The sequence below is a fragment of the Colletotrichum acutatum genome, assembly GCF_030867785.1.
Source record: "Colletotrichum acutatum strain CBS 112980 chromosome Unknown BDZ83scaffold_39, whole genome shotgun sequence".
Taxonomy (NCBI): Eukaryota; Fungi; Ascomycota; class Sordariomycetes; order Glomerellales; family Glomerellaceae; genus Colletotrichum; species Colletotrichum acutatum.
This window is the reverse complement of record NW_026849033.1, coordinates 320,353-336,091: the sequence shown is the minus strand read 5'-3', so window position 1 is coordinate 336,091 and position 15,739 is coordinate 320,353. Positions and strand designations below refer to the sequence as shown.

General features: G+C 50.5%; 5 protein-coding genes across 5 annotated transcripts; 4 read left to right on the top strand and 1 right to left on the bottom strand.

Annotated features, from left to right (window-relative positions):
* The first annotated feature begins 539 nt into the window (after window positions 1-539).
* On the top strand, window positions 540-2,379 carry BDZ83DRAFT_289316 (uncharacterized protein). Its single transcript, XM_060502178.1, has 2 exons — window positions 540-1,362; window positions 1,415-2,379. The coding sequence occupies exons 1-2, from the start codon at window positions 724-726 to the stop codon at window positions 2,294-2,296; spliced, it is 1,521 nt and encodes a 506-aa protein (XP_060365789.1). The 5' UTR covers window positions 540-723; the 3' UTR covers window positions 2,297-2,379.
* An 870-nt stretch (window positions 2,380-3,249) lies between these two features.
* On the top strand, window positions 3,250-4,786 carry BDZ83DRAFT_651157 (uncharacterized protein; the record flags this gene model as incomplete). Its single annotated transcript, XM_060510433.1, is given in 4 exon segments — window positions 3,250-3,621; window positions 3,634-3,957; window positions 4,445-4,511; window positions 4,650-4,786. The coding sequence occupies 4 exon segments, from the start codon at window positions 3,250-3,252 to the stop codon at window positions 4,784-4,786; spliced, it is 900 nt and encodes a 299-aa protein (XP_060365788.1).
* Window positions 4,787-5,289: 503 nt separating this feature from the next.
* Window positions 5,290-5,967, top strand: BDZ83DRAFT_776422 (uncharacterized protein; the record flags this gene model as incomplete). The annotated part of the gene is given in 2 exon segments (XM_060515464.1): window positions 5,290-5,932; window positions 5,951-5,967. 2 exon segments carry the CDS (start codon window positions 5,290-5,292, stop codon window positions 5,965-5,967), a joined length of 660 nt encoding a protein of 219 aa, XP_060365787.1.
* Window positions 5,968-6,759: 792 nt separating this feature from the next.
* BDZ83DRAFT_575947 (polysaccharide deacetylase) lies at window positions 6,760-8,051 on the bottom strand (the record flags this gene model as incomplete). The annotated part of the gene is made up of 2 exons (XM_060504871.1): window positions 6,760-7,449; window positions 7,509-8,051. The coding sequence occupies 2 exons, from the start codon at window positions 8,049-8,051 to the stop codon at window positions 6,760-6,762; spliced, it is 1,233 nt and encodes a 410-aa protein (XP_060365786.1).
* A 6,149-nt stretch (window positions 8,052-14,200) lies between these two features.
* BDZ83DRAFT_619124 (uncharacterized protein) lies at window positions 14,201-15,388 on the top strand. The gene has a single exon (XM_060508101.1). The coding sequence runs from the start codon at window positions 14,419-14,421 to the stop codon at window positions 15,205-15,207; it is 789 nt and encodes a 262-aa protein (XP_060365785.1). The 5' UTR covers window positions 14,201-14,418; the 3' UTR covers window positions 15,208-15,388.
* The last annotated feature ends 351 nt before the right edge of the window (window positions 15,389-15,739 follow it).

Sequence of the window (15,739 nt, the reverse complement as noted above, 5' to 3'; positions counted from 1 at the left end):
ACTTTCGATGGAAGCGCGTTGTCTTTTATCTAAAGTTATTGGTGACTACGGCTCTTGGTACGGATGTCGTGGAAAGTCTAGAGCAACTGGCCTGTCGATCGTAACATACCGCTGATTGTAAATCGCCCACAACTCTTTTTTCCCCGGATCCAGATGAACGGGCGCGCAAATCATCCCTCGCGCCCTCGCCTCAAATCTCCAGGTTGCCAAACTGCGTTGAGAGAGGGATCCAGCATCCCGGTCATACTTCCATTTATGGGAGGTGGAACTCCGGCGAACACCCGAATTCCCATCTTCCTCGATTTGTCCGTTCGTACGGAAGTGGTCTTTCCCGACATGATCCCCATCCCCTAGTCAATCGAATGCTGAAAAACCACCCCTCACAAGTTGGGTCGCGTTGATTCCATCCAAGCTAAGGATTATGCCAGGGACAGGGCCTCCATGACCGACCTTGGCTCCGCAGTCTGGTCTGGCCCAGCTCTAGAGACCAAGGCCATTTATGATCTGGCTTGCAGCCACTTTTGCAACGTCTTTTGCACGAAACCGTCGACCTCTGCGTCAGCCGGCATACTCGCCAACAAAGGATTGCCATCGGAGAGGGCGTCGCGCCAAAAGCTTGGATGTCAGCTCGGTAAAGACAAGTCGTCTCACGGCGACCCGAACCACCCACCCCGTTCTATCCCGAAACGCCACCCGGTGCTCCGTCGCCGTTGACCGCCCGCCATGGAACTGGACCCGAACAGTCAAACGTTGACGCCACTTCCCGAAGTTCTGCAACGAGGCCTAACTGCCGTTTCCTTCTTTGGCTTCCTTTCGTTCATCACAACAACAGCACTCTTCTTAGTCTTGACCTATCGGTTGGTAACATGGTATCTTGCACCGGGCCCGGACCGGCCACAGCGCATGGCGGATGAGCCGAACGCGGATGCCGTCCTCGCGGAAGAGATGGGTCTTCCGGAGACGATGTACCCCGGCAATAAGAAGAACAAAGTCAAAAGGGACGCACCCAACCAGTTCCTGATGCTCATCTACAACCTGCTGCTGGCCGATATCCAGCAAGCTCTTGCTTTCTTGCTCAATGCGGCATGGCTCAACAAGGGTGGAATCATCGTAGAGAGCACGACATGCTGGGCGCAGGGCTGGTTCATCTCGACAGGCGATTTGGCTTCCAGCGCTTTTATCACCACGATTGCCATTCACACCTATTTGTCGGTTGTCAGGGATTACAAGCTCCCGACTTGGGCATTTTGGTGCATGATCGGCTCTGTTTGGTTCTTCATCTACGCCTTGGCCATAGCCGGCGTCATCATCACCAACAACGGAGCCGACAACGGTGGACTCTACGTCCGTGCCGCTGCATGGGTAAGATTTTGTCATTATATCTACATCTCAGCTCGAGCTAACGTCGTCATAGTGCTGGGTGAATGTCCGATATGAGGCAATGCGTCTTTACCTTCACTACCTGTGGATGTTTGTTTCCTTCTTCATCACTGCTGTTCTCTACGTCCTCATCTTCAACCACATCCGACGTACCGACCCATCACTTCAACTACCCTCCTCTTCCAACAACACAACGTCTTCTGCCTCCCAGAGCAACCGCGGTCGTAAACTCAGCCACGCCCACACAATGTCCCAGTCCGGGCCACCAAAGAGCTCCCATGGCGAAGCTGCATCGGCGTCTAACCCAAGCAACGCTGGACATCACCCTGCTTTCCTCATCTATCCGATAATCTACATCCTGTGTACGGCACCTTTGGCGTTGGGTCGTGTCATCACAATGGCTGGAAAGTCTGTTTCCTTGGAGTACTTCTGCCTCGCCGGTGCAATGATTGCATCCAACGGCTGGCTTGATGTTCTTCTATTTTCCACCACTCGTCATGTCATCATCTTCAATGCCTCCCCAGACTACGAAGAGACGGGTATCGAGACCTTCGCCTTCATGCGAACACCGGCTAACCGGCGTTATGGCAACATGGTGTGGGTACAGGGCGCCGGCAGTGCACCAAACAACCTGTCTGCGGACGAGGGTACCGGTGGCTGGCTCTGGAAGTTATTCCGCGGGGGACGTGGCGCGGGTGACATGAAGAGAGATCGGCGTCGCAGCGGAGCCCATCGGAGCATCAGCCAGGAGTCTCTAAGGAGACGGGCTGGGCAGATGGAAGGCATCCAGATGGAGACAGTAACAACGGTCGTTGTAGAGATGGAAGGCCACTCGGGAGGGAAGAAGGTCAATGGAAGACCGCTTTCGATCGATACCATCGAGAAAGAGAGGGCACAGAGCGTGGGTAGCATGTGAAACCCACGCCTTTTTGCTAGGCGCAAGACTCAATTGTCAGCAGCCTGGTTCAAGGACCATCGACGGACATCGGCCAATCTACTGGTCAGGCCTACTAGTACGGAGATATCGGGCTCTACATTACAGTATAAGATCCTATATGTTTAATGGGAAGGCAACTTCCTAATGTGCTCTGTTAACGATAGCGGGTTGGGCTTTGGGCGGTCATCTGTATTAATTATACCCATAATGTCATATATAGACTTCATTCATCTATCATTGCTACTTCATCATATCCAATGTCTACCCGCATAAGACCTTATCTCTCGAGTGCACCAATACTTTTCGCGTTGATCTTCACTTACGTACGATAGACCCAGTGAATCTTTGAAGTAGTGCCAGCATTACATATGTACCAAAGATATCGTCCACTCGCATCCGTATAGTAAATCATGACAACCGATCCTATCAAGCCAAGATGTTGCACGTCTGATAGAGAGACGAATACGACTCAGCCTTCATGTATCTCAGCTGAATGGCTTTATGGAGTATCTACGTTAGTGCTCGTTTGTGGCAAAGTCTAGAAACCTCAGAGTAGTCCTGCAATCAAGATCGACTTCTTTGCCATTCCTCAATAGCCTTGCGTGAATTTGACATGTCACATGTATCTTATAATGTGTTAGGATGAGTCTCAGATTGTAGACCTTGTTGTTTCATATAGTACTTATGAAACTTTGAGCGAGATTTGTGGCTTCCGGACGAGCGGGCAAGAAACCAAGGCAAATCGCTGGTCACTTTTGACACATGACTCTACAGTCATTCAGATCAATCGAGATGTCTGAAGCACCTTCCGAGATCATCTCTAGACTTATACATAAGGCGAGTTGAGACATCATTCGATATGAGGATGGGATTGCAGCATACCTTAGGCAACGATTGCAACATTAGCCTATTTCGCGCATTCCAATCGGATCATGATACCGCAAGATACCACAACAAACGCTTCAAAACCGGAGCCAATTGCTCATCGAGATCTTCACATCTTGAATCCGCCGACGCCACAAGGCAAGGCTGCGAAATGTGACGATGCAGGAGCCTTGGAAAGCAAGGACAAGGAGGATAAGTTCAAGTTTATACTCAAGAACTTGGACTATTTCAACGGTGAAGGGATCAAGGACTTACTCAAGACATCAGACATCATCTCAAAAGGATTTGAGTTGTTGCAGGATGTTACCAGATCCCTCCCAATACCAACATTCATCGGCACGCATGAGCTCGGTGACGACATGAAAGATATCAATTCAGCGCAGAAAGCTCTAGCTTATTTTCTCCAGACCAGTAGCGGGGTCAAAAACTAGGTTTACTACCACGTCGGCGCGGTTAGCTGTGATGTCGACGAAGATGAGTTTCAAAAAGCGCGGACCATCAACTTTAGGCTAGCGAAGAATCATGATTTGACCGAGGAAGACATCGAGTTCATGAAGATCTTGGAAGACTTGATGAACGGCAAAATATCGCTAGCCAATGTTGAATCATTGGCTCTGAAGCACGTTGTCGCCCGGGCTCAGCATGAGGTCAAGATTGAATGCCAAGGCTTGCAAAGCCTCTTGAGACCTCTCGCTTCACACGGTGTAGCCGACCAGCATTTTGGCAAAGACTCACTTGAAGTACTCAATTGGCCAGTAAAACTCCAGAAAGCGAACGAGCCGCCGCAGAGGAGTGGCGGACAAAGGAAATCTAACCCCCTCAAACGGGCCTGGGAACATGCCGAACAAATCACGGAGAAAGACGCCATTAACCCCCTGGTCACAAATGAATCGATCCCTGGACTCCATCAAGCATTGAAAGCATCATGTCGCTTGTTCGAAAGAAGAGGCCGTGAACAGGCTGAAGACGACATTCGCGGAGAGATTCGTGGGTTCTTGGAGCTAACAGGTACGCGTGGACTTTACCACACAAAAGCTAAGCCGTTGTTTCTACTCCGTTCTCAGAATTCTTGCCGAGCCATTCATCAACCTAGGGACTATTTCCAAGTTTTTACCAGAACATCGCCAAAGGTTTCTTCCGATAAACATCAGCGTCGAGTTCCATCCTCTCGCAGCCCCTTGTGGCTCCGAGGTCCCCACCACACAGGGACCTATGTTGAGGCTGACGCACTGTGAAATGCAGGTTCTTGACTACTACATCCTTCAGAGACGACCGAAAAACGATGTTCAAGCAACAAAGCCACGTATAGGTAAGTACATTGGGATTTCCAAACTATGTTGTCCTCTTTGCAGCATCGTCGTGAGGACCATTCCGGAACTGTTCTCTGTTGAAGACAACCATCAGGTCTTTTCACACCAGTGGATGCTACCTGATTTTATGTGTTTAGAGTCGTTCAAGCAGCACCTCGATGGTTTCATCGAGGTCCTTGAGGCTTGGAAGCAGTTGTCAGAGGAAGAACTCAAGTGTCCGGAGGTTGAGGGAGGGACTGGATCCTCGAAGCGTGAAAAATCCCTTGCACGATAGATACCACTGAGGTACTAGAATATCAGGTTCATTTTTGTGTTACACATTGAGAATAATTTGCTATTCTACATTCAATGTTGCAAGTAAGGTGTTGGGGTTTTACGAGATGCAAGAGAAGTGCTTTGTTGAAGAGCCACGCAAATGCGGCACGGAGTTCTTTGAAAATGGTCTTGTAGAACATGGACGGTGCGTATAGTGATTGTCATACCTAAAATGACCTGACTAGAAAAGTAATAAGACCTATGGGACAGAATAAAATTAGCTCGGTACGCCGTCAGAAGGCTCGGCAGGTTTGCTGTGTGACGGTAACAGTGAACAAGCTTGAGACTTGGGCAATCGGCTTACAAACCCAGAAACATCTCTTTCGTCCCTAAAGTGTTCGAAGAGCGTTCCTTATATAGAGCCTCTTTCCAAGGCTTGCAAGAATACCTAGAGGCGTTCTTCCAGAAACTCATATTCGACATGAATTCTTCTGTTTTGACCCTCCACTAAAACCTACAATCATGCTAGCCAACTTGCTTCTTCAGTCGCTTATAGTCTATGCCATCGCAGGCCATGCTGCTGTCATGCACGAATTCAAGACCTCAAAACCATGGACCAAATTAGGACTTAACTCCAGCTCAACACCATCTTCCTCAATCAGAGACCCATCAACTCTCAAGTATCCGACAAAATCACCTTTGAGCCTCTTACCGCCTGCAGTCACACCCTTCCTCTCACCCGAGAACTCAGGCAATCCTGGGCCACAAACCCAACTGCCGGACTCGAGAAGCTCGTATTCCGCGCCGATTCGGCCTCGAGAAGATGAGACACCCCTCGATCTCTTCCCAATCGACTGCAACAACCCTTCCTACAAAGAGTACAAGCGCCACCGAGATGTGCACCACGACGGCGTCGACAAGGGCGTAGAACGATTCTGCGACTCAGGCCTTGCACACGATACCATCACTATCGTAGAAGATGTCCAAGATCACCCCCTTCATGCCTGGCGATGGCGCTACAAGGATAAATACGGGGTTTACCTGGACTTCAAGGTCAACTGGAAGGTCGGGTGCCGCACCTCCCAAGGTTTCCAAGATACCCAGCGGCCACTTGGTACCGATGGACCGTCTTGTGATGATATCATGTTAGCTAATTGGAAGCATTGTAAGTTGTTTTCTTCAGGTCTTCGCCGCAAGTGATTCCTTGAAAATCCTACTGATGCTTTGGCCCACAGGTATTAATGGGGGGATTGGCGGAGCTACGCAGGTTGGTTGCCTCGTATTTACTCTAAACGCCGGACGAAGCGATCGATATTATTGAGAGTATGAGGACATTCATCGATCAAGGGTCACCCTCTTCTCAGAACGCGTTGGGAGCGCGTTGTTTCATTCTCCTTAGCCACATTTGGTGCACTCCTAGTTATCGGGTATGTTTGAATCCAGACATATATGCAGCACAACCAATCATGTTTCAAAAAGGCTTCAACCAGTGCTTCAGATCGGGAGGCCACGAGAGACATATCGACAAGAGAGGTAGTCTTAGCCGGCCTGCGCGTGCACGGCAGTACCATAGCACTCACAGTGACGAGATGCATGCAATATCCTGCGCTTCTAAAGTGCGCTTATTATGAAGGGAACCTGGTCTTCATGGAAGATGATCTTCAAATGCCTGATGAACTGGTGCCGCTTCACGAAGATCTTCCATAATGGACGGACGAACTTGTGCACTAACAAGTAATTGAGACGGAGTACCAACGAAGTTTTTGTATTCATGTCGAAATCTACTCGCGATCGCATCTATACAGCAATATGTAGTACACTACAACTCGACTCCATCAAGGGCGTGGTATCATGTACTCGTCTTAACTCCATCCCATTCTCAAACGACCGATCGTCCTAGCGATGTCCAGATTAGGGATTATCCAAAATATTACACGAAGCTTATAGTCCTCTTCCCATGGCGGGACTGTGTGGTCAGGGTACTTTATGCGACTACCAAACCATCAAGGCCCAAGCAAGCGCACCAGCGATGGCACCACCGAAAGAGAAGACAGTACGGCCAGCGGCGTTGACCTCGACTACGGTGTTGGTGCTGGTAGGTCTCACAGCAGCGGTCGTGCCGGTAGGAGTCACCGGAATGCCAATGTTGGCACCACCGTCGACGGTTCTGGATGCAGTAGAAGGCCTGACGCCGGTGCCTGTGGCAGTAGGCGTAGCAGTCTCGCTCTCAGACTCCTCAGTCTCGGAAGCGCTCTTGACGGTGACAGAGGGCTTGACGGTCTCTGACTCAGACTTCGTCGTGGATATCTTGATCTCCGGAGCGGACGTCGTGCCAGAGATAGGAGTCGACGTCGTGGTGGAAATGACAATCTCCTTGCTGGTCGTAGTGGGCTTGGGCTCCTCCTTGACTCCGCTCCACGGCTCGCCAGTCTTGGGGTCGCGGTACCAGTTCGAGGCCGGGTCACCGAGGCAGTCGCCGATGGTCGTGAACTCGAAGCCCTTCTCCCTCGCCGTGTCGATCATGAACTGGACGAAGCCGTTGACGGTGAATGTGTGGATATCGTGGGCCAAGCTGATGAAGGAGGAACTAGCGGGGCTGGCGCCATTGATGGCACCTGAGAAGGTAGCCTTTGAGTTGACACCGTTGTCTACCCAGTCCTTGGTGTCAAGGTTGTAATCGGTCTACGCATGAGTGTCAGTTTGAGGATCAGCCGAGATATACCACTGCACGTGCAACTTACGACGTGGTACGCGAAATCGTTGAGTGTAGATATACACTGGCCGTCGCAGTGAGTGTAAGGAGGGCGGAAGTAGGTGGGAATGAGGCCGAGGGTCTTGGCAAAGACTTCCTCGTTCTGGAGCACCTCTTGGATTTGTTGGTCCTTGGAAATTGTGTTGAAGTCCTTGTGACTCCATGAATGACTACCGAGCTGGTGGCCAGCGCTCAACATCCGCTTCAGGACGGAGGTGTAGGTTCCACTGGCGATGCCATTATTTCCGTTCGTGCCAACGAGGAAGAATGTCGCCTTGATGTTGCCGTTCCTCTCCAACGTGTCAAGAACCTGGTTGGTGTATTCTCCGGGGCCATCGTCGAAGCTGAGGGCAAGCTTGCCATTGACTGTGCAATGAGTTATATCGACGCCGTATGGGACATTTCCAAAGCGCGGGCGGGGCAGGTCTCGGGTGTTGAGAGCAGACGATGACTCGAGGGGGACAGCCGCCACCAGGTCGCCATAGGTCACAATGGCTGCGAGGAGGGAAAGAGAGTGTACTCTAACAAGCATCTTGGCGGTTCGATGGTGTGGTTGAAAGCGAATGACAGTGAGACGAACGACCAGATGGATTATTACGAGCTCGACTTCGAACTATGTGGGTTGGCTACACTTATATCTGAACCCCCGTATCCGTGTACTAAAAGAAGAATCCTCGGGGCTTCTCATGTACGAGAAGCATCGGGGATTAAAGGAAATGAGAGTGCTGGCCTAACCCGTCAAGCGGCGCGCGGAGAAGGCTAGGCAAGAGGTGATCCCAAGCGGGCATTCCGTCCGTGTGCCGCGCCCCCAACGGCCGCGGCCGGGTTCTCGGGCGAGATGGGGGAGGCAGGACATTCTGAACGCCAAGCTCGCATCCATCCAGACAACAAGAAGCAAGGGGAATGGCGTGAGTGGCCGTAAGAGCGCGGTCTGTCTTGCGACTGGCAAGGTTGGGTGCCTGTTCGTGAGGTAGAGGGAGACTAACGGGCTGCGGCTTGATGTCGCAAGAAAGACGGCGTGTCCCAAAACCGGCCAAAGGGTCGATGCGCGGCGCCAGGACCACGTCTACACGGGGTAAGGTAGGGGCCATTTTGCGGGGATGCTGTTGGCAAACAAACATGAAGTGAAAGAACAGCGGTTGTCGGTGTGATCGTCACGAAGGACTCAGACGAAGAAGAAATTAGAGCCAAGAAGATCGTGTTCGAACTCTTAGTCAGGGCTTTTGGAGTCTGAGGCTTAACCTCGGTCTTCAGACACATTTGCGAGGTGACCCCCTGACTCGAAATGGGCATGAACTGGTGAAAAGGCGACAATACGAGCATTGGCAAATCCCAACTGGCTGGATGTCAAGATTGCAGTCCCCCGCGGTCTACGCCCGAGGCACTTGGCAGCAGATCCTCGGGTTCCTTTTTTAACCCACAAACTTGTACCTTTTGGGATAGCCGTAGGCAGACAGTTTGGGGGCTTGGAGAGAGGAGGGACTTTGGAGGCGGTCAGCAACAAATGATTTCTCCCAGTTTTCTCCCGTGCAATGGGAGGCGGCGGCTGAGGCGCGGGCCCGACCAAATAGGTCTTTAGTCGTTGAATATGGTGTGCTTTGGATACGCAATGCTCAATCGGGAACCTGGCGAGGTCATCCGGCAATTTTCTTCTCGAGAGGGTGTGACGGGGCACGAATCTTGGCGCATTGGGGTCCTATGGAAGGGGATTGATGCAAGGGACGCGATCTGTGTGATTGGCCCTCAACATCAGACATCACCGCTGTCGCCTATCGTCGCATCAGGGTCTTGTTCTCTGCCGCCATTGGGACGTGGTGTTGCGCTGCGCTGCGTTGCGTTAAGGCGCCGGAATACGCGCAGAGTAGCTGTCTGTTCCCCGAGAACACCGCATTGCGATGTGCTATGTATGGTACTACCTTATGGTGCAATGTGGAGGATTCCCGAGCCCCAAGGGGGCAAGGGAGACTAAGTGACTCTCCAAGTGACATTGCACTTGGATCAAGAAAAGCTTAGAGGAGCTTGGGGCGACGACGGCGTGGCTGGTCTCAGTCTCGTTCGTTGCCCTTGGCCGCGCCGTTCGTACTAGCTCCGGTTGGAGTCGAGACGAGCCATGGATTAGTGGCTTCTTCCATTGCTTCTTTTTTTGCGCATTGTTTTTGTCATGCCCGATCAAAGGCCCCTCGGCCTCTTCTGTGACCGTCTTTGCCTGTGTTATGTTTCTCAATTCCGTAGTGTCTCTTCCTCCTGTTGTGCCGCAAGCCGTGAGAGTCTCCGGAGTTAGTCCCCGCAGTCCACCATGGGCGCCGGCCACCCCCGGTCTATTCGACTTCGTTGCTCTCTAGAGGGTGGGGAGGACGGGTGGGTAGTAAGTGGCCTTCAAGTTTCAACTGACAAGATACTCCTCCAAGTCGTCTTGTCCCACGTCAGATTGAGGTGATTAAGGAGTCTCATGGATAGGTTCCTAGGTCAACCTATCCTCATATTGGTTTCCTATTGACACAGCGAACAGGAACGAGATTGAGCTCTCCGACCCTTCAAGACAGGCACACGTGATGTGTGTGACCTGTAGACTGAGGTTCGGCAAGGGAACGCGGAAAAGCGCATTCACAGCTAGGGCGTTTCCGACACCGAACCAGCCCCGATGCCTGTCACCTATGTACCTCCCAGGCAAGGGTAATGCGCTAGGCTCTCAGCCCGTACAAAGCAGCGTAGCATTGCCATGGACGTGATTGGTTCTATCAGCCTTACCTCTGAGGAAAGGGAAATGCAATGACAATTGTTGCCTCTCTGTGTCCTCCATTCTCACTGCTCAGCGTAAGGTATGCAGTGGCATGGGCCAGAGCCAGCTTCTTCCAGCCACCAGCCATCAACGCACGTGTGTTGCAAAGAATAAGTCGGGGCAGGGCCGACAACACATTGACTTCGCACTGTCGATCCGGCAAAATACTGCCGTAGACAAACAGCGCGAATTGACAATGCGCCGCACTGCCCCGTGTTTACAGCTTCAGGCTTCTCCGAACCCGTCTTCTCATCCGGACAAGTGACTCTAGTCTATTGCCAAGTGGCCAAGGGGGGAACGGCCCATCATCACTTGGCAACGACAGGGGATTGAGCTGACTGCAGGAACAAAGCTTGCTGTGCCTTGCAGCTGAGACCAGACCTCTCTTCCCGGGCAAATTGTGAGGCCATTTCTTAGGAACATGGAACATTTCCAGCGCTACTGCCATTGCTTATTCTGCTCTATTAGGGTTCCCTTTGTTTAGGGCGGCAAGCCCCGTGCACAGTATCATCGTGCTGCCAGCGATTGTCTGACAAAGGCATCAATTCATTGAGAACGAACGGCCTTGTTGTTCAGACCTTCAGACCATTCCAGCTCTGTACCTCCGAATCTTCGATGCGTTGAACTCTCACAGAGCGTGTAGTTTTCTGGCATACTCTGGCCATTAATTACAGCACAGGCATTCTGTTTTCTGTTTCAAATTGCCACCGGATTCGTTAGGGCGATCTCACTTCACAAGCTGGTTCATCACGCCGCCCATCTTTCAGTCCTCGAACCTGCATCTCATCGCTGATCATAATCCCCCGTTTCTTCTCAAGTGAAAGTCTTACAAATTCAGAGCAGCCGACGAGACCATTCACTACTGTCAAAAGTCTGACTGCATCATGCATCGACTCTCATTCATGACTTGCCGTGGTGAGACAAAGTAGGGTAAGGTTCTGGCCCTGTAGGTGCTCCATTTCTTATTGTTCAAAGCTTGCATTTTTACGTTGCGCGGGACTCAAACCGCCTCATGTGGCAGGCTCTGATAGGCCATGGAAGCTGTGTAAGTGCAGGTTCGTTATTGATGTCCGTAATGAATCGGAAGGTGAGCCAGACCTAGATTTATGCTATTCACCTTCTAATTCCTGCCGCATCAGCGGCGCAGTATTGTTACCTACCAATTTCTCTGTCAGGGGTGGGACTTCAGGTTAACATGCCTGGCGCTTACGGTGGGTGAGTGCTTAGCTGCCAGGGAGAGGCGTGAGGTGTCGCATGCTTTAATTACCCCAATAAGACCTGTAATAAGGAATGAGCTCTGCAAACTCCTAAATCTCCTGCACTAGGCTGTGCAGCAGAGAGGCAATCCTTCTTCTTTTAAGTTCAGACGGATGCCTGCTGTGACCTGGATCCTTTTTTCAAATTTGCGGCGCACTCCTGCCCACGGGTTGCATTGGCCAGGCACCCGCGAAAAGGCATATCAATCAATGGATTGACACTCGCGCACTGACCGAAAAAGCCGTTCGAGTTCGTAACGAATGGCACCTTTTGAGATGAACGACGTAGCTTGAAACCGCCACACTTACCTTCTTCTCCTGGCAATCCAGTGGCTTGCACAGCCTGATCTCAGATTGCCGTTGAGGGTTGTCAAGTTGTTGTCAGCGGGCAAGCCACATTGTTAGACTTACTCGTCCATTAAAAAAGTCAACAAAGCATCGCTGTTGCCACTCACTCAACAATGAAACCAAGAGAAAGATGAAAGGAATTTACTTCTACCAAGGGCGATGAAGTTCAATCGGAAGTTGTCGGTATAAGCATTCGGCTTCAACGAAGTGCCGCGATCTGACTGAGCAAGCCAATCTAAATTTGAAGTTGAGTATCGGTTATCCAGTATTTGACCACGCTCAGTGTTTGTGAGGAGATAATGCCTGGTTTCATCTACTATATTTTGAAATTCTGTTGTATTAAAAAATGACATTGGGAAGAAGCCGAGGGCCCAGTGCCCTTGAAGATGGCAGCGAGGGGCCAAGATAGCATCTTCGCCTTCAAAGGGTGAATTACTGTATACCATCGAATTGCAACATGGATGCCCCGATAGTAGATAAATTTTATTAAAGATCTCATATCTTACCTTCATCAAAAACAGGGACAAGCTAATCTTGGAGCTTGAGGCGACGTCTAAATCCTAGGGTCCTAACTTTCGTCTGCCGAATGCAGGCATCCGTTACATACATCTCAATATGCCGGGTGCCTCCTTTTGAGCCGTAGTCACAAACGCGCGGGAAGCTCCCTATTCACTCGATCAGTAGTGAAAGCTGATTGTATTAAGCTATGTCTGCACTACCTCAAGGAGAATACCCGCGACAGTACAAGTCGGCCACTAGCGTTGAAGTCACCAAAGATTGAGAGACTGCTTTTACGCCCCCGCATCCTTGATTTGACGTTTTTTGCACGATTTGAAGATGGCATGAGATGTAGCAACGATGATTGATAGCGTCATGAGGTCTCCCAAGTTTCACAAGTCGGCAAAGCATGCTGTGGTCACAATTGCAAACCTTCAGAATCACACACAGGTTGGAATTGAGTATTGGTTCTTGAAGGATGAGGCCCTAGCTCTAGCCCGAGGCAGCAAGTGACTGTAAGCCTGGTCCCTCGAGCTACCATGCACATGAATTCATGATAGTTGGCCCACTTAAACGAATTGCACTTATCTTACATGCAGTCAGCGGAAACAACTTCAAGTTGCTGGCAACCGAAAAATTACACTCAGAAGAGGGGGCGGAAGGAATCTCAACCACTCGAAGTCACAAATGTGAAGGCTACCCTGTCTCTTGGCTCTCTTTCCCCATGGGTCAGTTTCGTTGACAATGTTGAATAATTGTCAGCTTAGTGGAGGGTTGCAAAGACAAGTGTCAGCGGTTGTAACGCTGCTGCTCGAAAAGGCAGGTGACGTCCGAACTTTCATTTCTACGTGATCCTTCCAAAGCCGTAAATCCAAGTTGCACTGCTGCCTTCTACGACAGGTGGATTCGCGCCATGCAAATCTCACGCTTTCCAAGATGTGTTATTATCATGTAAGTAAGCGGCAACCGATTCGAATTGCATATCCCATCGTTGTCAGACTCACCCTGGGATGAAATTGGAGTAGGATTCAATAACATATCCGCAACAAGGTCTCGGTAATATATTGTCTTGTCTCGGCTTGCAATTTCGTGAAGATGTTCGTTAGAGATAAGTCATCTCCGCGATGAATGCACGACTGGGAGTGAACGTAGGTTCTATGTCGGCTCTTGGTAGTTTTCTTCTGAGACACATAGCCCTGAAGCAACACGCGCAGGCTTCTTTCCGAGAAAAGATATCCAAGGAGAGAGAACATAGTCAGACCGCATAAAGTAGACTGTCGAATGTCAGCTCTAGTTTGACTACAGCAATTTTCTCATTTCATGGACCCCAAAGGAAAGCTAGGTGAGTCTCATGGGCGGTGAATCCCGAGGGACCATCATCCTAAGCTGGGAAAGCATTTAGGGTTTCATTATTGATCCAAAGTTCCATATTTGACAGCGTAATCAGACGTTAGGTTACTTCAAAGAAGCTTGGCATAAGATTCGCTAAGACCAGTCGTTCTGTACACGAACATTCGAAAGATGTAGCCTCATCTGAGCTCAATCTAGCCTCGATTGTAGCGTTCAGACTGCCTGAGAGCGGCACAGCAGACTTGAAAGATCGCAACGGGCTGCTGATTACCTCTTGGCTGTAGCCTTCGCATATCCCGTGTTCGGAAAGTACTGTTTTCTTCTACGAGAAACATGCCACTAAATAGTATCTAAGCCTCCAAGCTCACTGCTATGGTATATGACTCAGAGGTAATTAGAACTCTATAAAGGAGCAGATACCTGCCATGTCTTTACAACCACCAATGCACCAACAGCTTTGACTTATCAAGATCAACAGTCGGCTTCTTGCAATTTAAATCGTCTCAATATGGTTCTCTTCACAAAGTCTGCGGCTGCAGCCGTCCTCGCCTTTTGCTCTGCTGTCCAAGCTAGCCCCGCAGCTCCTCTGAACGATAGGCAAGCCGAGCAGGCAGAGATCACTCACCCCATCGGCTTCGACGCCACGGCTGCTCGCCGTGTTCCAGCCGATGCCCCAGTCCCCAAAGATTGCTGTTGTTGACGCCGCGGAACTCACCAGCAATGTTACCGAGGCATCTCCTTTCACACCCTCTGGTGCTGCCCTCGAGGAGGTCGCCAAGCGCTTCATCGTCGGCGTAGACAACCGTCACCTCTGGACCGACCCCAATTACCCTTTCCACTCCGTTGGAAAACTTCAGTGGTCTAACGGCGTCTTCTGTTCGGCTGCCTTGATCGGCCCTCGTCACATCTTATCTGCCAAGCACTGCAACCCCGACCCCCCTATCCCGGGATCCTTCTACCCTGGCTTCGACAACGGGGCCCGCTTTGGCTCTGCCCAGATCACCAACGGTCTCTTCACCTACGGCCAAGAGCCTTTCTCCCCTTGCGAAACCAAGGGTGACTGGGTAGTCTATGCTCTCGACCAGCGCCTCGGTGACCAGCTCGGTTATTTCGGCGCGAAGGTGCCTGACCGCAACATGTTTGACAAGCCTCAGTTCTTCCATATGGGCTACCCTGGTGACAAGGACGGGGGCAATCGCCCCTACCGCCAGACTGACATCACGGTTCACTCTAAGAGAACCTTTGACTGCGACTCAACTGGTCCCTTTTACACCGATACCGATACCATGGGAGGCCAGTCCGGTGGCCCTCACTGGGAACTTGATGGCAATGGAAACCGATGGATCTGGGGTGCTCTCTCCATTAGTGTCACTAGTTCTGCCGAGACTTATGCTGGCTGGGCTTCTGGCAGCTCTATGATAGACGGCATTCTCAAGATGCGGGCTGACTTCCCTTAGAAAGGCCGATGTTAGTGACGGGAATCAGGCGTGATCAGTCGTCATTCTCCATGCTCTTTGTATCTGCGATGACGAGCTCGGCAAATTTTCTACTTCCTTCAACTTAGCAGTAGTCAATACTATATCATAAATCAAAGGAAACCTCAAGTCCCATGAAGATTAATCAAGACGATTCGCTAGCACATAGCTTTGTTCTAGAAAAGCCAGGACCGAATTGATATAGCAGATTGGATCAGATTTGTGGCTTAATACTATAAATCTTCAGACCAAGCGGTACTTATCTTACAGCGAGTCCATCAACTTTAGGCGCCGTCCAGACCCCAATATCTACACGTTTCTTATTGCTTAGCCATTGAATCAATATAATGCTGTATCTACAGGAATGAAACGTATCGTGACACATCAAATCGCTCATCGATCAAAGTCATCAAAAAGGGGGCTGTACAGTTGATGATCGGAAAGACAATTTTACGGACAAGGATCCGGTTCAACTATTTCTTCCGTTGTATTCCACTGATAAGTTTCTACACTA